This window comes from Bicyclus anynana, chromosome 8 (genome assembly GCF_947172395.1).
Source record: "Bicyclus anynana chromosome 8, ilBicAnyn1.1, whole genome shotgun sequence".
NCBI lineage: Eukaryota > Metazoa > Arthropoda > Insecta > Lepidoptera > Nymphalidae > Bicyclus > Bicyclus anynana.
In genome coordinates this window covers 17399246-17423597 of record NC_069090.1, presented here as the reverse complement: position 1 = coordinate 17423597, position 24352 = coordinate 17399246, and the positions used below count along the sequence as shown (strand labels likewise).

At 37.9% G+C, this 24352-nt stretch overlaps 1 protein-coding gene and 1 non-coding gene across 3 annotated transcripts in view; both read left to right on the top strand.

The window, feature by feature from the left end:
* Positions 1-24352, top strand: part of LOC112048631 (GAS2-like protein pickled eggs) — a 139173-nt gene that overhangs the window by 102683 nt on the left and 12138 nt on the right. For both annotated transcript variants that reach the window (XM_052882989.1, XM_024086250.2), the window contains exon 3: positions 21706-22269. In XM_052882989.1, the coding sequence (XP_052738949.1) occupies positions 21706-22269 (564 nt within the window). The remainder of the gene's footprint in view (positions 1-21705; positions 22270-24352) is intronic.
* On the top strand, positions 10756-10827 carry Trnag-ucc (transfer RNA glycine (anticodon UCC)). Its single transcript has one exon. It is a non-coding gene; the product is annotated as a tRNA-Gly (tRNA).

The following is a 24352-nucleotide window of genomic DNA, read 5'->3' as shown; positions in this document are numbered from 1 at the left end:
GAACACGCAAACTTTATTGCATGGAATGACTTTATTTTTGTTTACCATTATTTTGTTACATAAGAAAGCTTTGCCTATACCTAAGTAAATTTTACCACGATCACACACATTCGCCGATTGTAGATCTAGACGCCCAAAAACGTCCTTTACGATCCTGACGATGACATAACGACCGACAATGCTTCCCAGACAACTCAAACACAAGCTACACAGCGTCTACGACGGCGAAGACGAGGTCCACGATATCTGACGTCACCAAGACGTGGGTTTTTCTCTCTCTATCTCTGGGGCGACTGGACTGATACACTCAGCCCAAAACACCCTTCCCAAACGGACCTCTAAGTCTAAATCCGAGTCTCAGAGGAGACGCCCTTAGAGAGTCATTCCCATTAATTCTGCTTCTGCCTTCGGGCCCCTACAGGCGATACTTCTGCGCTTGCTCGCTTCAGTCTTGTTTTAATGATTTTAAGAATCAGGAAACAAAGTAATCGGAATAGAATATCTAACTCATTTGAATGGGAAATGAAGACACAAACAATTTAGTGTTTTCATTTCCCATTTTAAAAGTTTGTATGGGACCTACTGACAAGTAAAAAAAATATTTTTTTCACTCGTAAATAACTGTTGTTTTATTAATAATAGACTCACCTTTATTTCTTACATTATTGATATAGCTATATATTTTTAAATAAATAAGTAATAAGTTAAAAAAAAAACAAAATCGTTATTCTTGAAATGCACTTAACATAGACCTTCGATACAACATTTATTTCTTACGAGTAAATGCGTTCCAGCTGGATTATGATACAAATATGTAAAATAAAACAAAGTTTTAATGTTGTGCAGACGGTGTCGTCTCCTTCCTATATGACGTGTCCATTTTCAAAAACACTTGTTATTATCTTTTGGAGTCAAGGCGCTGACATAATTTCAAAAGTGAGTACTCGAAGATTACAACACGTGGAAACATTTCCGCTAGTGGTACAGGCGAGTAGCCTTCTACAGCGTTTATATGTTTTGTACTGAGTCATCGACCTCGTGGGTACAGTCAACAACAAACTTAATTTAATTGAAACAATTTCATATGTATCAGACTATTTTTAATAGCCCTCTATGGGGCCAGGCTTCCCCCATATAAGTCATGGTGTGGGATCCACCCTGCTGCTCTGATGAGGGTAGGCGGGCGGGGAGTAATAAATCTTATAACAATCCCTATAAAATGTTGATGACAATAACCGGGACCGATGACTAGCATGAGGGTGTAGCAACACTGACTTCTCAACGCTATAAGTTGAAACGTGACTGATTAGATAGGTAATAGGTATCTATACTTACATATTAAATCGACACTTGCTGACACCGCGCAGTTTAACCCGCGTGGTTCCCTTTCCCATAGGAATACGGGGATAATATATTGCCAATAACCTTCCTCGATAAGTAGCCTATCTAATACTGAAATTTTTTTTCAAATAGGACCAGTAGTTCCTGAGATTAGCGCGTTCAACCAAATAACCAAACAAACTCTTCAGCTTTATAATATTAGTATACCTAAATAAGGATTTCATAGTTCGCATACAATACATATAGCTAAAATACGCAATCTATTAACTATCCGTGTTCGTAATCAATAAAATAGGTATAAAGCATAATTTTAACCTTAAATTAATTAGGACTTTTTTTGAACATACTTATTTCCCCGTTTAAACTCTTGTGTTACCGACTGTACGAGTTAACAAAAACTATACATTTGGTCACAATTAATGCGGCGATTGTTTGCCTTCGGACGCGAACAATTCCGTTGATTGGGTTTATTTACTTCACGCTGATTCTTGACTTGACTTTGACTTACGGCAAAGTCACGGCTTGTACGGAACACCCCGACTGACCGTGAAGGTCAGATAGCTAGCTTCATCATCCTTCTTTGATGGTAAAGCTTTATGAAGAAGCTATATAGCAGTAGCGAAGGTTGAAATTTGTAATTTTGCGCGCAGGCGTGTATTGTAAAGATTGTAGAAATGCTGTGGTAATATTAATAAATATTCCGAGCATATAAAAAAAATTATAATTATGAATTTGTACGAGCATGTGTGGATTTTTAAAAGATAAGCCGCTAGGAATCGGATTGTTTAGACTCCTCGTTGCTGCTATATGTATAGTCCCACGGGGATGCGGGAGGTCCGCAAGTTACTTAATAATGTTATAGTTTAAATATTGAAACAAACCAATAACCTTTCGCCGGAGTGCAACAGCGCAGCCCAATCAGTATTATCTCTCTGACATTCAGAAGCGATCTTATTATATACTTTTATTTTATTTCTTATCAATATTGCCTGCTCCGCGCCAAACAGCATTCAATTTCCGGACTGAAAAACCTCAATGAGGTTAGTTTGGAATAGTCCTAACATATTTTTAATGAGAGCATAAGAAAATGAAGGAAATCCTCTTTAAAAATAATAAATATCCAATGAAACCAGGCGATTAAGTGAGCTATGCTCCGAGTGCTGCGTTATCGTAGAGAAGATCCGCAAAAGAACCAATGCCACCGATATAGTCGCGAAGTTGGAGTGTCAATGGCCGGGACACATATTTCGAAGAGTAGATCCAACGGCGAAAAGTCTCCTCACTGTAAAGTACTCCACACTGAAAAGTGCAGTGTTAATAAACCCCTAATTAGATTAGTTAGAGTGAGTTGTTGGATGCTGGCAGCACAAGACCGTGGTGTTTGGAAGCCGTTACAAGAGCTCCAGCAGTGGACGTCCATCGGCTGACGATGACGATGCTGACGATTTCATTAACTTCAAAACAAAAATAGGAGTAAACACAATATTCTTAAAATCGGGTAAGATATCTTATCGGCTTATGCCGTCTTTAGGGTCGTCAACCCTGCGTGAATACTCTGAATCCGTGGTTTAGACTTTGTAACTGAAAGCCTTCACCTTATGTGGGTTAACTGTAACCGCCCACTCGGCCCTTGGTCTATCATCACTATCAGCTTGACTAAGCGGCATCTCTTCACCTACGACGTTTATTGCTTTCGCATGTTTTATTAGCTGTAATGCTGATCGCACATCTTAATATACTATTTGTATGCCGTACGAAACGCATTAGCACTACTCTGTAACCAAAATGTAAAAATGAGAATGATATTAATTAAAAATTATTGATTATTCAATTCAAAATTTATAAATCTTGTAAATTGACTATTTTAAAAGAGCAACAGCTAAGTTTCTTGTTAGTTCTTTTCAGTAGAATCTGTTTCCGGAACTCGTAGAAAAATTACTACAAACACTACAGTGCTTGTTAATTAAGCCTGCTCAATAAAGACGAATTTGATTGGATTTGCATATACATTTCAGCGTTATAAATGAGACGGTAGATTTCTTGGGAGTTTCTACTGAAATTTAAAAGCAAATTGGATTGTATTGCTTGATTGTATCATGAGATATCATGTTTTGTGTTTATATTATTTTGTGTTTATTCACTTATATTATTTTGTGTTTATGTAGAATATATATTCAACATAAACACAAAATAATATAAGTACCGCGCTGAATTAAAGACATTTTCAAAACCCAATTAACATTAATCTTACTGATGAGCCATGAAGGTAGTCTTTTAAGTTATTTGGACATGTTAGTAAGAACAGTCACTCAAACATTAACTTTGATCGGAATCAGAATCTATACATAGTGATTATTAACATGAAAACTTAACAGTTGAAACCACTTACTGCAAGCAGTAAAAGAAAATTGCACAGTAAATAAGAATGTTTTTATTGCGATTACCGAGTTGTTTTATTATTTATTAAGGATATAAAGATGTCTAATATAGATATATGAACACTATAAATGTTGGAGGGTTTGTAATGAGATAAAAATTGTTGACAAATTTGTTGGATAGCTTCCATAAATACTAAATAAATAATTGACTGATTTTAATTGAGATTGAGAAGACAACAATTGCGTTACAAGACATATAAATTTATGAGGTAATTAGTTTGTTCGAACGATATCAGCTACTTCAGTTTCATTGAGTTTTGAGTTTTTAATCGCAATATATTCGCAAACAAACACATACCGTTGGTGTTTCTTCTTCTTCGTCACACAGAACACAAGATGTAAACCGTAAAATTGTCAATAATATATTCTCCTGTGGCTGTTTTCGCAAGAACTTATTTAAATATTTGTTAGAATTATAATACAAACAATGAGTAGGGGAGTTTCTTACCGGTTCTTTCTAAGATCTACTTTCCGAACCGGTCATTGACAGAACTAGAATTGTAAGTGATGTGTAGAGGAGTTAATGCGGTCAGTGCGGTATGTTATAGTGGTTCGGGATGATCTAATGTGTGTTCAGCGTTGACCGGCCTCTCCTACGAGTTTTATTGCTCTCGTATATTGTTCTCTAAGTGTGACGTCGGCACAACACAATGGTTTAATAATGAAGTGACGAAATAAACCTACACAGTTAGTTAACCTGTGATTTTGTTATTCCTCACGCCAATGCTTCTGGCACGTGGAGCAAAAAGATCAGAAAATAGTTAGTATTTTCCTCACTTTTTGGCCATGCTGCTGCAAAAATATGTACGGCTATAGAGTCATGCATAGGCGATAGCTTTCGTCATCATCTCATCTCATCATCATCTACATGTTTTCTAGACAAGGGAATTCCAACTGAAACTTCAGTATTGCTTTCTATCTTATAGTCAAGCGCAAGCCTAATCTACGAATAAAGTTAAAATAAACATAAAACTAGAAGAAATAGAGCTATATCAAGTCAAGTACCGCGTTTTCGCCCTCGTAGTTCCCGTTATCGTGGGAATACGGGGATATTATATATATATTCTATACTAGAGGACCCGCTCAAGCTTCGCTTTGACTTATGTGCAATTCTTACCTATCCCTACCCCTACCCTTAAGACCTATAATTGACTTTTAAACGTTTGTATGGGAAATATAAAATGGTTGTTTTTATGGTTTTCCCGGCAATTATTCTAATTATTCTAATTTTTCTCACCTTTTAAACCTTCGCTATACCTCCACAAACATTTCAAGACCAAGATAAGATAAATCCATTCAACCCTTCTCGAGTTTTAGAGAGACTAACGAACAGCATTTAATTTTTACATATAGATTCATCAGGGATAATGTAGGATTCTAATGTTGAAAGTATTTCTCGAATATATCCAGTGTTTTCAGAATCTATTTAAATCAAACAAACAATCAAATCTTTCCTATTTTTAATGTTAGTAAAGATAAAAAGAAAATCATTGGATATGGTGTTAGCAGTCAGTTGAAAATGTTAATTTTCATTGTTGAACTACCTGTGAGCATCCTTGCTTGACTTCCCAGCTTTACTTGTAAAGTGTCGCAATAGCCTGCACTTCCTCTGATTGTCGCCGCCGGTCGGCCAAGTAGGCTGTGTCGGAGCCGTGTCCGGTCGTGGGGGCACTTCACGCTTCTTATGGAGACAATATGCCGGAAAGTTAGATCCGAAAACCATTTAAAGACAACTGGCATAGTTAGTCCTGCACTGGATCAATTTAGAATTTGAAAATTTGTTTTTTTTTTGACTACAATTGACTAGCTTGACTACAATCTCACCTGATAGTAAGTGATGATGCAGTCTAAAATGGAAGCGGGCTAACTTGATAGGAGGAGGGTGAAAATCCACACTCCTTTTGGTTTCTACACGACATCGTACCGGAACGCTAAATCGCTTGGCGGTACGTCTTTGTCGGTAGGGTGGTAACTAGCCACGGCCGAAGCCTTCCACCAGCCAGACCTGGACCGATTAAGAAAACCTCAATCAGCCCAGCCGGGGATCGAACCCAGGATCTCCGTCTTGTAAATCCACCGCGCATACCACTGCGCCACAGAGGCCGTCGAAATTACTTCTTTAAACTAGCTCTGGTCTGGTCTAGTAGGCATTTACCGTGGGTTGCCACCCTACTAGCAAAGACAGCTAAGTGATTTGCATTTCGATAAATAATTTTAACAACAGATACCCCGTAAATTCTAGGGACGCTTACGATGTGTCGTTGCAAATGTTTGTATGACAGCGGTTTTGCCTACCGAAAATGTTGACTCGCAAGATTTGTCTCACTCCTCACCTCACTTTCATTGAAAATGGTTGAATTTTTTTAATTGTTTGTTTCTCTAAAAACTTAAAATTTAAAATCGCAAAAGGACTTTTCTTTACCTTAAAGTACCTTGCTAATATTATAAACGCGAAAAATTGTATAGATGTTTGTTACTCTTTAACGCCGGAACTACTCAACCGATATAGCTGAAATTTGGAATGAAAATATATTTCGCTCTGGATTAACACAAAGTCTACTTTACATCCCGAAAAAATCCATGGTTTCCGAGGGATTTGTGAAAAACTAAATTTCAGGCTAAAACTAAAAGTCGCGGGCGTCCGCTAGTTGGTTATAAAACAAAATATCAACACGTCTGCGGAGGTAGAAGACAGACTATAATTTAGACTTAGTCTAGTTTAGTCTACCATTCTGTACCTAGAACCGACTTAGTATGACAAACGGAATTTCGTAAAGTTGTTAATTCGTGCGTAGGCTTATACTGTGAAACATGTTTTTGCTGGACGTTGACATTTTCTTTATTTATATATAGTCTCAATAGCTCAACGGTAAGAGCGGTTGGACTCATCACCGAGGGTGGTGGTTCCGTCCCCGCCACGTTGGTCTATTGTCGTACCCACTCCTACTACATTCCCGACTAGTTGGAGGAGAATGGGAATATTGGTCATATTATAAAAAATAATATGGCAAAATATTCTTTAAAAAAAATACCTCACATCTATACTAATATTATAAAGCTGAAGACTTTGTTTGTTTGTTTGATTGTTTGTTTGTTTGATTGAACGCGGTAATCTCAGGAACTACAGGTCCGATTTGAAAAATTCTTTCAGTGTTAGATAGCCCATTTATCGAGGAAGGCTATATATTATCCCCATATTCCTACGGGAACGGGAACCACGCGGGTGAAACCGCGCGGCGTCAGCTAGTCTATACTAATATTATAAAGCTAATTTTTTTTTTGTTTGTTTGATTGAACGCGCTAATCTCAGGAACTACAGGTCCGATTTGAAAAATTCTTTCAGTGTTAGATAGCCCATTTATCGAGGAAGGCTATAGGCTATATATTATCCCCGTATTACTACGGGAACGGGAACCACGCGAGTGAAACCGTGCGGCGTCGGCTAGTTTATAAATATACATGATACATATCTTACTATAATTTATATTCCTGTGTCCAAAACGTATACGTTGCTAAGTTACTCTTAACTTACCTACTTGTATGAAAATACTGTCTGGATTCATACTTTCGGTGATTAAAATTTAATTGATTTTGGCATTTTTTCGCTCGTAAAAGCATCGAAGAATAATAAAATACTTATCACTGTTATCCTCCAGCTGTCCTGTATTTTTAAGTCTATCAACCCAAGTCTTGGCATCCAGCCCTCTTTGTTACGACTTTTTCTTTTGACCAAAAACGACCAGCTTTTGACGCATCAATAAGTTCATCAAACAGCAGTTTTCAATCCAAACACCGTGTTTAAAGTTCGCTTTACTTACAAAGCAATGCGAGCACAAGGCAGGTGTTAAATGAACAAATAGTTGCAATTATGAAATAACTGAAATAAGCGGACCGGACGCCGTGTCCCGGGTTCGGATTACACAAGCGGCTACCTCAACTAGTTTTATAGCACAGGAATTTGCTTGTTATGGCTCTTTACAATAATTCCTAGAACTAATGCAGTGCTGATTATATATCAATTGTTTAACTAATCAATAGTCCGGTGCAAAGCTCACCCAAAAGATTTGATTTGGTTCTCAGACTTCACAGTAAAGGCTCTGTCTTTCTGCATGTGGATTAAAGAGAGCGCTACTTTAACCCCGCCGCTATTGGTCGACAAAATCTTTTTCTCGTATAGATACGAGACATATATACTAGGCTAGATACTATATTAGGGATGTGAGATTAAAGGAATATACTAGTGGCAGTTTGATACTGTGTAAACGCGAATTTCTAAGGAATTGAAACAGCGCCATCTAGTGGCACTACTGCACAACTGTTTCAATTCCATATAAACCATAACGCGACAGTAACAGTATGGAAATATTGAAAACTCCCACTAGGCACCCAGATATTCCTGCCAGCTCGTGTCAGTCAATGGGCCGTGCCTGTCAAGTTGCGAGTCAGTCAGTTAGTCATGCGCGGCGCCGCGGTCGGCGGTACCGTCAGCAGCACAGCTCGTGGGAACGCACGCCAATTACTTGAGGTCGCGGGTTATCGCGACACACTCGGTGCGCAGTGACCACCTCTTCAAGTCGCGGCGGACAGTCCTCTCACTTTGTTAGCTAATCAAAACTTAGTTTTATTGTAATATATTTTTTTTAGGTATTTCTTATATTAGGTGATAGCTGACCTGCTGATGGTCCATCAAATGAAATATTGCAATTTACTAATTTAACAATTGCATATTATCAGTCAAAATTTCGTAGGGTAGGTAGATTTCAAACTGGTCGTATAACAATTTTGTATAAAGCTTTTTAGGGAACCCCTAAAAAAACTTTTTTGAATTCTTTTCAAACTTTTTAAGCCTTAGGGGTTGGATTTCATAAGTTCTTGATTCACATATTGTAAATTTATACATATAAATTTATATATATAAAAGCATTCAAACTATTCTTATATTTATGTTTTTGTGACAAACAATAGACGTCTGTCTGCATTCTCTGAGTATTTGATTTGATTATAGTATTTGATTCTATAACTCAAAATCTTTACATTGGTTTATCTGTCTAACCGTGATATGGTAAAGAAAAGCAGAGAAGCTTACAATCGTCAACGACCAAAACTTACAGCGTCAAAAAGATCGTTCGATTATTATTTTTTTTAATAGCATATTGTCCCGCATTGTCCTACAACGTGGTCGTCGCAGTAATCTCGGCGCGCACGACCCACCGGCGGCGATCCACAAAGTAATTGCGCGGATGTGCAGGACTCAGGGCTGCCAGCTACCTCTACGTGACGCGATCTTTGACTGCTGTAACAGTAACAGTTACAATTGAACCAAATGTTACCTTTTTTAGAATTTAAACTATCGTGAGTGTTATTCATATTAATTGATTATGAAACACGGCTAAAACTCACGTGATATTACGTCGGAGTATGCCCGACTAGTTTTGAACCCATACGGGGCCCTTAGTCATGAGCTGGTTCTTGCATCGCGGCACGATCCTAACTGCGACGCGGCTGCGCGACGCGCTGCTGCTCGCATTGCGCGCTGGGACAGGGGTTGAGTGGTGGGGAGTGAAGGTTCCGTTACACTCTCCGACGGTTCATTAATGTCATCTTCATTAGACTCGTCTTCTTGTAAGCAAACCGAACTTACGCTATCTTGTTCCAAGTTTGTTGTATGTGACAATGAAAGAAATAGCGGTTTCCACGCTGTGGGCAGCGACCATCCATGATCTTGATTGAAAATCTTACGTACTGAGGGGACTAAATTTTCGTCGAGTTTTTAGAGGCCGTGTTTTGATGTAAATGCAAGTCATGATTGAATTTTAACGATTAGAAGAGTCCTAAATCATCATTATCAAATCCATATTCGGCTCATTGTTGAGCACGAGTCTCCTCTCACTATAAGAGGAGCTAGGCTAATAGTCCACGTTGGCCCAATTCTGAATGTCAGACTTGACATACGTAGACAATTAAGAAAATTCCCAGGTATGCTGGTTTCTTCATTATTGGTTTCATTCATGGTTTGATGCAATGCACATCTGAAAAGTTGGAGTTGCATTCCGCTGATTGGATTCGAATCTACGCCCTCCGAAACGAAGGCAGTGGTCATAGCAACTGGGCTATCACAACTCAAGTATCAAATATATACCTCTGCCCTACGCTTCTCTAGTGGTCCGTGATATATGAATTTATTTGCCAGTTGATGGATTTGCACTGCTTGTTCACGCTCGTGCACTTATTGTATAAATGTGCACTGACAGCCATTTGTAATTACATTATCCTTGACTTCATATCATTAAATCCTCTTTTAATATCGTCCTTTTTAAAATTTACCTTGACGAGCTTCGTCCCAACTTCGTCTTCGTTCGCGAGATCGTCCGTGTGAAAAATCAATTTTTCACAAACCCGCGGGCTACAAAGTAGCCAATGTAATCCATAACATAATCTATCTCCATTAAAAATTTAGGAGTACCTAACAAACATACAAATACATACATAGGCTAGTGGGAGACTTCGGCCGTGGCTAGTTACCGCCCTACCGACAACGACGTACCGCCAAGCGATTTAGCGTTCCGGTATGATGTCGTGTAGAAACCGAAAGGGGTGTGGATTTTCATCCTCCTCCTAACATGTCAGCCCGCTTCCATCTTAGATTGCATCATCACTTACCATCAGGTGAGATTGTAGTCAAGGGCTAAGTTATAAAGAATAATAAAAAAATAAAAAAAAAAAACGCAAAAAAATATTGTGTTATGAATAATATACTTCTTCAATGGACAAAAATATCTGTAATGCATTATTTTATTATTACAATAATTTATGTTATTGCAATACTTTACGTCTGTTGTGTAAATATATTGCAGTTGTTAATTAATAATTACTTACATTTACATGATAATAACAAATACAATTCGAAACGGTGAAAGTTAATATTGGCTGTAACTTGTGAATGTCTTGTACACATATTTCGTTCCCTTACTCAGATGCGATGGTGGTGTAATGGTCAGCATAGTTGCCTTCCAAGCAGTTGATCCGGGTTCGATTCCCGGCCATCGCACACTTTTATGCTTTTTGTTTTTTTATGCATTTTTTTTTCTTTTATTAGCTATTAATATTAAGAATTTGTAAATAAATTAAGTATTTCTCATTATAGTTTCATCAATCTAGTCAAATATTTTTGCAAGTTATTCACTTCTATGTAGAATAAAAGTTGTCTAAAACGTATTATTTATACTTGATACTTATTCTTAGTAGTATTTTTTAGTATATTATTTATGTATTTTTATTAATTTTGTTTAGAAATCGATTTAAAGAATCTTGCTACAAAAATTCTTAATATTTTATAGGTTTCGAATACAATACCTACTTAACTCGTAATCCGAAACCACATAGACAGTAGCGAGCAATTCGTATAAGCAAAAATGCACTGCGTACTTTAAGTAGTCCGTACGTTTGTTACGTACAGCCTGTTTTGCAAAACCAATTTTCCATTTTGAACAAATCGTACGTATAATTTGTGCATATTCCAATTAAACAACTTGTGCACGCCACTATACATAGGGCACCGGACCAACGAAGCAGTTTCCTACAAATCATTAGATACCTTTACAGGCATGAAATAATTGCTACTATCCGTCAGTACACATCACAATGAGTCCACAGCCAGTCATCCCGCGGCGCTACAAACAACAAAAAGACAATAAATCACAAACCAGCTAGATATTAATAAGACCAGGAAGTTGCCAACATCAATTACACTCGCTGCTCGACGACAAATAGGCGTACCGTACTTGCGAATACGGAATAGCCATTTATGGCGCGCTATAATCAACTAATGGTCATAATCATCAAGATTCCGTCTCAAGGCAATGCCAATACGCGCCCTAAATGGTCACGGTGCCGTGCGCGAGGTTGCGGCCAGTTCCGCAGATCCTTTTACCAGAATTTGAGGGAGAGTATGTCGTTTGTGACTAACTAGCAGACGCTGGGCGTTTCACTCGCGTGGTTTCCGTTTCCGTAGGAATACGGGAATAAAATATACTACACTCGGGGATAGTTTAGCTTCCCAATTGTGAAATTTTCAATTTGATTCAGTAGTATAAGAGCCTATTCAATGCAAACAAACAAACGACCAATGAAATCTTTCCTCTTATAATATCAGCCTATTATAACAGCTTACTACAGAAACAGGTCTCCTTCCTATATGAAAATAGGGGAGGAGATATGGAGCTTCTAGACAGCATGCTGCTACAATGCGCTGTTGGCGGGCTTAAGCTATATAAGCTTAAGCTATATATATCTTGGTCATACTTATTACTATTTACCATTTGATAGAAAATTTGACTATAATGGTAGATTGAAACATGGTCATCATAAACCCACCAATATCTATTAAAACAGCACGGCGGGTTTTAAATCCTCCTCTTTTATGAAGAAGGGGAGGCTTGAATTTCGAGCTTTGGGTACTCAACAATTTCAAATTAGAAAAGTTGGATTTTGTCTAGGTTTACTTGGCGTGATTTTTTTCCATATTGTTTTGTAATTAAAATTTAAATCGCAATGTTCGATTTTCTCTCTCATTAAAGATAATGACTATTTAGCATAAGATACGATCTTGTGTGGGACACTTTTGTGTAGATATAAAACAAATACATTTAGAGGAAATTTACTAAACACTGTAGGTATTATATTAAGATTTATTGCAAAACTGCTACTCCACGAAATCTTAAAATATGCGTTAGATTAAGTCAAGCAGTATAATATTTTAAATCTCGTACACGTTGCTCTAAATCACAACATTACATATCATTTCAAATGCAGATTACATCATTTCACGAATGATGTACAAACTAAAACATTCACACGACCATATTTGCGTAATTTGTGAAAAGCATGACTGACTGAGAAATTGACATAAGTTTGCATGACAGTAAAAAACCGAAAGCGTTGTAAGGTATAGGATTGTAGGTACCTACTTGTACAGTAGTTGTATTCTGTGGTTACATGGTAATACAAATAGTTGTGAATTAAGACTCTGCTGTTTATTACCATCAGTTTGATTTTATAGAAATGAATTGTATAATATGCATAACCTTACGCATTTATTGACAAATGTAAATTGTCATCATTATCAACCGATGGACGTCCACCGCTGGACATAGACCTCTTAAATGGACCTCCAAACACCCTCTCGAGCCGTCAGAATCCAGCGGTTTCCGCTTAATGTCCCCAGTCCATCTACTTTAAAAAGTAAATACTTAGTTTTAATTTTCGATTAGCATTTTTAAATTGTTAACGAATAATTTCTTCAACTTTTTTGTAGTTTTCTTAATATAACTCGACTTGTAACATCAGCGTTATTGATAAAAGGTGCTTAAAATTAGGTGCTTAAATACCAAGAGAAACATATTTTCTGTTTTTTTAGTTTTAAAATTGATTTTTTATTTAAAAAATAACTACCTGAGCACGATCGTGAAGACTTATTATAATTTTAGATCTTATCCTTCCTAGAAATACTAACAGAATTATTTAGCTCTGCATCCGTACCTCGGGCAAGTTCTACTTGAGAAACTGCGTCGTTTATTAAATTAAGTTCTCACAGCATATTTTAATCACGAGCCTTACATATTTCACGAAGATAACTGGACTCACTATCTGTGTGGCGAGATAAGTAAATTGGAATGACAAATGGTCGATTCGTGGACAAAATTGTTTTTGTACATTCTTTTTATCGGCGATCACAACGGCGATAACACCAAAAATGGCTAAATAAATTCAGATTATTCGTTGTCGCATTTTTAATTCGCTTCATTCATCACCAAGAAGTCACATTAAAGGGTACTCTTGACTCTTCCGCGTCTCTCGGGTTATCGGTGTCGTAAATCTGTTGATAGTGTGAATTTTCATGAGTCAGTCACCCCTGGTAGAAGGCTCGACCTTGCGTGCCGACTGCGCGACCTCTGGCGGCACGGGGCGGCAGGCTGCAGCCCTTATATGGCACATCTCGCGCCTGCGTGCGCCGCGATGGCTTCCAGGTCACGTGGCACATTAATTGCATCTAAATTTTCACATTTATCGCCGTCAAGTAGGAAATTGTTTACGTGCCTGCCCGTGCCCTTGTCACATACGTTCTTCGAGCTAAAGGTTTGATAATCGACGGCCGCGTCTCAGTGGCGCGCAATTATACTTGTAATGTAATCAATTAGCTGTTTCTGACATTCTGACTACTTTTGGGGTTTTAACCTTTTTCCAAGGGTTTGGTGTTGTCTTTCATATTGTTCATAATTGTCTTTATGCGGGTGTCAATGCCCTTCCTGATAATTTATTTTATACCCCTTAAAGGTAAGGAAACTTATCATAAACATGCAAGTCTTATGACTGCTTTTTATGGAACTCTGGAGGCATTACAGAGGTCAATGAACTTTAATACTATAGATAAAACCTTAAATAAATCGTTCGCTGAAAAAGTATGAATATTCCGCAATACAAATAAAGGTAATCGGTAACATAACAATGCGTTCAGATCCAAAGATAAGAGCGAACAATACGTGTAGCATTAGACGTTTGCCCATGGGACATGTCAATCTCTGCGATCTTTACAATGATTTATTGGATGTCCAATTTGTTGCGTCTACCATTTATAACCATTGTTCAGATGAAGTTAAAATAAATGATGTGGACTGCTACTCGAATTTACAAAGATTCGCATCAAGAGTCGATTGATTTCTATCTTTTGTTGTAACTAAGCTTTTAGTCTGGTCATAATCGGACAATACACCTAACCTAACATTACATTCGCGGGAAGTTTTGACTACTGCAGAAACAAAAGTTGAATTAAATTAGAAAAATATTTCTACTTGCCTATGAATAATGTTTGTTATGAACATTTTGAATTATGAAAACCTGAATATAATTAAAAGAACACACACTAATATAATTATATATACTAGACGATAATTTATTACGTAATACTGTGTAGGTAGAGGTCAAGCTGCACCAAGTGTTTGGATAATCAAACCGTTTCTAAGTGCACAATCACGAAATGTTTTCAATGACACTAATATCACTTCTTCATAGTCACCTCTATAAGTGGCTTGCGAACATTCAGATATTTGTCCATTCTCGTTACAGAATGATAGCACATCTGTATCTTTATAGAATTATGCAATATTGTCGCTAGTGCCAGTACAATCGTGCCTGTGCCTTGAGAATCTTGGGATAATGAAACTCTGACCTTGATCGATGACCTTGTTACTATTTTAATGAATCTCTCTATTTCAAAAATCAAAAAAATGGCTATAGGAAAACTTCAATACAGTAAGTAATTCACAGCAACAATTTTTATCGTGCATATATATATGTTTAAATGTACAGGGATAATATCTCAGTTGCAAAGTTAAGTTTCATTTTAAACCAGCCCATGTATTCGTTAGAGAAACCTTCGGTGCTTTCTACTAGTGGACGTATGTCACTTCGTCTCCCTTAGACCTCTTTAATCCGGCCCTCTCGCAAAATCCCTTCTTAGCACACGTCTACTACCTAATAACTGCCTCTCTGCCAGATTTGTGCGTCAAGCACTTTTCAATATTTCGTTATGGGTAACCTTTTGCTTTTAATTTTATAGTTGTAAACTGCATCATTGTTACGATCTGCTATTTTGATTATAGTTAAAGCAATAATCTCAACCTAGTCACTACTGGAGACGCGTTTATTGCCAGCACGGAGTTATATTTGAACTTGAGATGCACTTTAAACCAACACAAACATGTTGACATTCCCAAGCGAGTGATGCATCTGATTAAAGTCATTAAAGAGCCAACGAACGCGCCCTTTTAAGTGGATTCAAGTGATAAGATCACTTGGAGGATCAACTTCCTCGTCGCGAGGTGCCAATGTGTACTTTATTTAATTGTCCTTTATTAATTATTGATATTGACACCGCATTAATGTTAACAGGTTTTATTTTTGGGCGACACGTCTAGACTTGAGAATTTACAACGGCATTCCTTGTTGACTATAAATTTTACGCGTTTTCTGCATAATCCTTTTATATTTGAATTTGGAGTTCTGAGAAACTTCCTCGTCTTTGATTTCTCTGACATAAGTGTTTAGGAACTTATAATTGTCATTTGCTTAAAACGAGTCTCTTATAGATGGAATACAAATAATAGTTTCATGGTTGCGTTTAAGTTTACGACTTTATGGAATATTTCCTTGCAATAATGTATGACAAAACTTCAACACACACTTTAAAACAACATGCAGGCATGGATATAATATGTTAACATGCAGATTTAGAATTATCGGAATTTGAATTATAATTAATACGTTCGCTGCGCTGATACCTCCCCCTGGTGCGGAACGAGGTTTTTTGACCTCGTACTAAAACATTCTGGGGTTCTGAACGAGGTTTATCGACCACGTAATGTTTACGAGGTCAATTGACCTCGTTCCGCAGCGATCGTGTTAATAGAAATAGGCTCACAAAACTTCATCACGGTTAAGGGGACGGACTCCCATCGAGAGGTCATCAGTGTTACTTCTACTACTGCAGTTTATCCGATCGATCGACAGATCGGTCATAAATAATTAATAAATTAAATATAACAAATGTTACAAAAAAAATAGAAGTATCTAAGGTGTGTCAAAATGCGTAAGAAGCCTTTCTGGACACATCGACATTTTCCAATAAGATCGATACAGGTACAAAAGTTGCTATTGTAGATAAATTATTGGCTGTTTTAGTTTGAATTTCTTGCATTGATATTTATACGCCAGTTGGTGTGATATCGGTTTTTATCCTAAATACGGGTTATTGAATTGTCGTCAGTCGCTCGCCCTTGAACCGATGCGTCGGCAGGTTTCGGCGGGTTGTCGAACTCGCGCGCCGTGCGATACTGCTCCAGGGCAGCTTTTACACTTCCGTTTAAGCGTGCCACACACGGTCAAGTGTTCCGGCAAGTCTGCAGCGCGCAAAGAATTGTAGTAAAAAATTCCGAAATATCATTATCGGTATAGTCGGATCTCAAGGGGATCTAGGTTACTGAAGTTTCGGCAAATATTGTCTATGATTTTACGTGATGTCTGTGAATATTCTAGCCAAACTTTTTAACATTCTTTGAGCGTTGAGTACAATGTGGAAAGACCTTTAAACTTACAAGAAACACGCAGAAATCGTCGAGTGAGATTTATCAGGCAATATACGTTTATTAATAATATGTAATTAATTTATTTTTTAATACATTTACATTTTTAATACACGTATGTACTTCCTGATAAAAGCAAGCTGGTTGTCAACTGAGATACTGTATTTTTGTGTCTTTTAGACACGTTACAAAGGCTAGGTCCCTGTCACAAAGATGTGCAATGTGCATTGTTCACGTGAGCACAAAATAAAAGTCAAAAGTCAAAATTTCTTAATTCAATAAGTTGTGTGTCGCATTATATACAAAATATTGAGAGTTTGGACCTTTGAAACCGCCTACCAGTCGCAAATTTTATAGTTGCCAAACTCACTGACTTATGGTAGCTTTTATTACGAGTAAATCACGAAGGATCCTAGTCCGTTGTATTATTTATGAAAAAAACTTGTTTTATTATTATTCAATTAATTATAACTACACTTATTTACGTATTACTTTTTTTCTTTCATTAAAATCTTATTTTGTTTAATTCCATCATATAACCCGTGGCCAATCGATTCGGCTGCGATTCGCTAAATTACACGCTAAACGCTTCGCAGTACTGCAGCCGGCCTTGGGATCGAGTTAGCGGTTTTAGTATCGATTCATAGCTATTTCGTTCCCGTCTAATTGGTCATTGTTAGGTAGCTTAGCCACACATAATGAGGTCCAAGGTTCGGGTTACACCGACGAGAATAAAATAAGTTATTGAAATTTTGAAACAAAATATTTCTTGAAACCAAAATCTGAATCGTCACCTGGTACCCCTTGCCCTTAAGAGCACGTAAAGAAGTACGCGCCTTGAACACGAGAATGGCGAAAAATTACTCTAAAAATTCTAAAAAGTAATCGTTGCAGTATTTTTTTTTTTTTTATTCTTTACGAGTGAGCCCTTGATTACAATCTCACCTGATGGCAAGTGATGATGCAATCTAAGATGGAAGCGGGCTAACGAGGATGAAAATCCACATCCCTATCGGTTTCCACACGACATCGTACCGGAATGCTAAATCGCATAGCGGTACGTCTTTGTTGGTAGGGTGGTAACTAGCCACGGCCGAAGCCGCCCACCAGCCAGAGCTGGACCAATTAAGAAAACCTCAATCGGCCCAGCCGGAGATCGAACCCAGGACCTCCGTCTTGTAAATCCACCGCGCATACCACTGCGCCACGGAGGTTAGTTTACTACTAATGGTTGAAATTCAAACGCTTTTCAAATAAGTGAACATCTGTCTAAATTAAATGTTAAAGGATTTGTTTGTTTGGAATATGCACTAAAACTATCAATCAATGTTAAAAATTCTTTCATTCAGCTACATTATCAGCGAGTAATTTATCCAAGCTATATTTTATCCCTTTATTCCCATTGAATGCGAACTACACGGGTAAAACGCGGCGTTTTGCTAATTTATTACATGGACTTATTAGCTAGCTAGGAAGACATTTCCAAGTCCAGTGACCCTGTCCATTGTGCTGACTCGTCGGAGCACGTATGCTGAGCTATTCTAAGCGTCTCCAGGAAACATTCGGCTCGGCTCAGTTCTGCAAACATCCTTTGTGCTTACTACTCAAACATTTCTACTTAGCGCGACTTGTTACACAAACATATGGTAAACTTTGTCGTAATGCTTAGCATATGTTTAAAGTTTAACTGTTATTTGTGCATTCATCATTAACAACCCATATTCGGCTCACTGTAGAGTACAAGTTTCCTCTCGTAATGAGAGAGGTTAGCCCACCACGCTGGCCCATTGCGGATTGGCAGACTTCACACACGAAGAGAATTAATAAAACTCTCAGTCATGCAGGTTTTCTCACGATGTTTTTCCTTGACCGTTTGAGACACGTAATATTTTAAGTCAGCTATTGACGGTCAATTATTCTCACGTTTCTGCAGCGCAAACGGCAGCGAAAACGTTTCATAAGTCGACCCGTCATGCGTGCAGCAACCAATACACGATCAGTTATAGTCGTGGGTGCTGAAGAAACTTGAGAATAATTGATCGTCAATGGCGTGCATTATCATATAAAAGTTGGAGGTGCATGTCCTGGACCATATTCGATCTTACACCCTTTGTATCGAAGGCAGAGGTCATATCCACTGGGCTATCACGGCTCACGGCTATTTATGCATAGGTTTAGCATAACTTTTAATAGAGCAGGGGATTTTTTGATGACGCATTGGTTATGCTGTGCTGTGATTTTGTATACAGAGGCCCTGGGTTCAATTCCGAGTAGACAGACAGACATGGAATTGGTGAATATGAAACGTATCGAGGTGGCTTTGGTAGGGTTTTTTTATATAGAGTTATAGGAAACAAACTTACAAATCCTTAAATTTTCTTTTTTTTTCATTTTCTACAAGTTAGCCCTTGACTACAATCTCACTTGATGGTAAGTGATTTGGTTAAGTATAAAGTTTTGATTTATCCCATGCGTAGGAGAGCACAAAAAGATGTGACTAAATCCTTTTAGTATTACAATTCTTTACCATGAGAAATAGAACAGAGTGCACCTGTGTACTCACTTGTGCACTAAAACTTGTCCTAAGTAAAACTGTCAAGGCGGTTGTTCCGGGTGATAAAATATCGCATTAATTGAATATGCGCGATACGCAATCGATTAATCGCGATTATAAACAATATATAATTATAGTAATGGAGGGCGCGCACCGCCGCGCCACGGCGCCGGCGCATGGCGGGCTGAATTATAATGTAGCTGCGCCGCCCGCTATATCATTAGCTCACGACTTTATCTACTAAGTATCAGGATAATGATAATGTTACTAAAATGTTAATTAAAGCCAAAAGCTTATTAGACCAGGCGTTGTGAGGTATTGAGTGTACATAATTCGAGGATCGCATTCTGTTTACAGTTTTGAACCCAGAAAAGTATGCAGATTACGGTTCTGCATGTTCCCAGGAAGTTTGTTAGTCTATTGTTTTGTTATACCTTACCCATTTTCGTGTTGGGTGTCAAACCAAAAACTTCCTAACTTTGGACGGGGTTTTTTTTATAAAAATCCTACTAATATTAAAAACGCGAAAGTTTGTATGGATGTTTGGATGTTTGTTACTCTATAACGCCGCTACCACTGAAGCGATTTGCTGAAATTTGGAATTTAAATAGATTTTACCCTGGATTAACACATAGGCCACTTTTTATCCCGGAAAAATCCATGGTTCTCAAGGGATCTGTGAAAAACTAAATTCCACGCGGACGAAGTCGCGGGCGTCCGCTAGTATCTTAATATTTTGTAACATGACTGACAACTAGACCAACGAAGTAGTTAGGTACATACTGATTATATACAATACAATATATGGGAACTCTATAAACACACCATTATTACACACAGGGAGACAAAAGCATGCTTTTCGCATTAGATAACAAAAGACAACAAAGTTATTCCGCACTGGTTGCGTATAATTGAATATTCAAGTTAAACATAATCTGCATAACTACATTGTTGGTCCAGTGGTTGTGATGATCACGAGATTCAGGGTTCGAGTCCCGGGTAGAGCTATGAAATGAGCTTTTCTTTCTAGAAATTGTCAGTGCAAATTTTCACCCTGAAGTTGGGAAATTGGTGGTTATAGACGTGTCTCGGAGAGCACGTTAAACCTTCGGACACAGTCAACATCATTAACATCTAAGACTGGTTGTTATTCAAAACATTATCACTCTAAGCCGTCAACCCGCATTGGATTTTTCTTTGTACCGAATAGCATTATAACTATTACTAGCCGACGGCCCGCGGTTTCACCCGTGTAGTTTCCGTTCCCGTGGCAATACAGGGATACAGTATAGCCTATGACACTCACAAATAAAATGGCTTTCTAATAGCAAAATAATTTTCTAAATCGGTTAAATTGATCCAGAGATTACCCTCTGAAATACCACAAACTTTACCTATTTATAATATATAGGTAAGATTAAACTAAGTATTAAAACTGTTGCCCATTAAAATTGCTAGTTCCGAGATAAAAACCGTTGTCAATATTCGGTCAATCGTACATTAATCACAGGTGTCTCCATTTTATTGACGGATTGTCTATCGCCTCAAGGGGTTACACTTTTAATAAATGTCCACTTTACATAAAATGACACAATAATTGCTGCTCACTCAAAATCGTTCGCCCAAATTGGGTGGTTAATCACAAGCCTAGAGATCTACGGTGGAAAGTTTCAATGAAAAAACTTCGTTAGTGCACTACCAAGTTTGGTAGTTCGTTACTCGCTGCCAATATGGTAGTGCGCCGGTGCTGGCGCCACAGTTTATAAATCGATTACAGGTTTTTGTCTATCTTTTATCAATTTTATATAGCCTAAAGGTTAAAATTGCCAGCACGTTACATTAGAAATTCAAGCTCTTAAATAATTTGATCAAATTAGAGCTAATTGAGCACTTGCTTTTATAATCTGCTCCAGCATTTTTGCTACAGTTTTGGAAAAATAATCGAAATAACTTTATTAAATTTTACTTTATGCGCGTCAGGTCGTCTGACTTGGGTGTGTTATATAAACATAGAAATCATAGATTTATAATAGAATAATAGTGTCTATAGAAATGTACCACATTACTGAATAATACTTCATTTTCGGCACCGAAAAATACTTTAAAGTTTATACTTATTTTGAATTTTTTGAAGGCTACAAATTCAATCTTTATTATCTAAAGTACTAAAACCTCACTGTCACTCGTACAAAGAAATGAAGTCAATATCTAATCGAAGTATTCTCTCTTGTTACAGCACGCAAATGCTGTCCGGGAGTCAGCGCGCCTGATCCTCGACGGTCCGGCCCCGGAGTCCGACGACGCCATGATCCTGGCCAAAGCTCTCCGCACCAGGCCAGCTGTCAACATGCTGCCGGCTGCCAAAGCTGGCACATTCTTCGCCAGAGACAACCTCTCCAACTTCATCGACTGGTGCAGAAGAGCTCTGGGCATCCTCGAATGTCTGCTATTCGAAACCGATGATTTATGTCTGCGAAAGAATGAGAAGCACGTCGTCTTATGCCTGCTAGAAGTAGCTAGAAAGGGTGCAGTTTTGGGCATGCCAGCACCGTTGTTGGTGCAAATGGAGAAACAGATAGAGAGGGAGTTGGCTGGAGAGGAGTTGAGACCTGATGATTCGGCGCTGGGTCTGGTACCGTGTGGTCCACAGCCGCAGTTGGTGACGAATGATCTGAGGAGCTTGGACGAGAGAGTCAGGGACTTGGTGGAGAGATGCTCGTGCCCTACGCAGTTCCCGATGGTCAGGGTCTCTGAGGGGAAGTACAGGATCGGTGACACCAGGATGCTGATATTCGTCAGGGTAAGTGTTGTTTTTTGCTCCCCATGATAATAAGTCTACTAGTCGTTGCGTCGCGGTTTCGCGGTTGCTTCGCGGTTGCCGTTCTGTTGAGAATTCAGACAGAGAGAGAAATAGAATTTTCAAAATCAAAAGTAGATCCGGAGATTACCCCTACAACACCAAAAAGTTTACGTCTTTATAATATAGATTTAGATGAGCCACAATCAGTTCAGACTTTAGAGGTTTTAGAACTTGCTCACGCTGTTCCAATGTGAATTGGTGGACTAAGACCTCAGCCGATACAATCTAAAACTGTATCTCGCTAAATTGCAATATTATAACTGAACGCTAAGGTTCCTAATTATAATCAACATATTCAAGACCTGATTTGAGCTTATTGCGAAAACATAAACTCCAAAAATGCACCGAGCTTGCGATCGAACCCTGGACTTCCTCGTTATAAAGCAACCATACACATACACAGTTGTAAAGAGCTCGACAAAGTCCATGGTTCATTGATAGATAATTATTTATACCTACTGACGAGATGAGTCATACTAATTAACATGTTGTTTATAGTACATCTAGCACGACTTAGCATTATACATTGTCCACGTAAATAACAGCAATCATTTGTATTCTCTAATTAATGTGATCTTGCTAACGTATATTATACACTTACTAGTGGACCCGGTCAAGCTTCGCTTTGACCTATGTGCAATTCGTCCCTATCTCTACACTACCCCTACCTTACTCTACCCCTATCCTACCTTGAAAGCTGCAAAAAGTCCCATATAAAAATTCAATTCCTCTTTTAAGAGGTAGGGGGCGAATTTTCAAAAACAAATGATGATCCACGGTTTCTTTTCCGTCTATCTGCATACCAATGTTTAGCTTACTACCTTGAAAGTTGTATGCTCCATACAACAATATCCATTCAAATTGCTACGAGGCAAGGGGGTGTCAAAAAAAAACCACCACGAAAAAAGCTCAGTATATTGCAGCCCGACCCAGGACTAGAATCCGGATATTTTTGATCCATTGATCCAGTGATCCATTGATGAACGGTTTGCGATATCTAGTTACATATAAGTCCTAATACTTTCAATTAAACAGTCTTATAAAACTTCTAAAAAATGTCACATGTAAAAGTTTATTGCTGTATTGAATGTAACAAGTGTATGACATAAAGGTGAACAGGAAGACAATCTGACATTGATGGATTACTTTATACAACTTAACTTGTTTTACAAGAATCTAGGCTCGAGTGATTCACCGGATTATGTCTAATTAAGTTGTGCAACTTTTACATATTAGCTGTTATGTAGTTAAAATGTTTTTTACATCTGTTCACAGATGTTTTGTTGTTGTTTGTAAGAAGGGAACCGGTTATTTGCGGATTTGCTGCTTCTTTATGTCAGGGGTTTGCAACCTTCTATAATAAGTACCTAAACATTTTTAATGACAAAATAAGGTTCTTTATTTAGCAGATTATATGTTGTGTGCATGTTTGTGGTTTATAGAAAAGTATAGACGTGACAAATACATACATATATAATCACATCAATGATATCGTGGGAATATAATAATAATAAACGTTACATAGACGAGAGTGATTCTTTGTGATACATACTGCATGCAACAGATAAAGAAGAAACCTTTAGTACTTTGAATCCTAAATCATAGACAATTATGTTCAAACTCGTTTGACGTTAGTTAGTTTGTCCTCGTTTCACCTATAGGCCTGGACCTTGCGACCCTCGATAAGGAATGATTGACAGGCCGAATCGACGTACTAATATAATAAGACCTGTGCCATTGAAAATTGTGCCTTATGAAAGAGTTCAATTAAAACTGGTGGATACCTAAAAATCGAGCTTTTTGATAGTTTATATTAATTCGTAATGTATACATGCGTCCTTTGTGATCCAACTTGTTTAGGAAACCACGTTTATATCAGCCCTCCCCCCATTTGTAATGAATTACATTACAATCTAGATTACCTACTAATATGCCAGGACTACAGACTAATAAACCAATAGTTGTTTTCTATGTACCATCGTTCCAGAACGTAGTGCTAGACATGGCCACAGAATACATAATA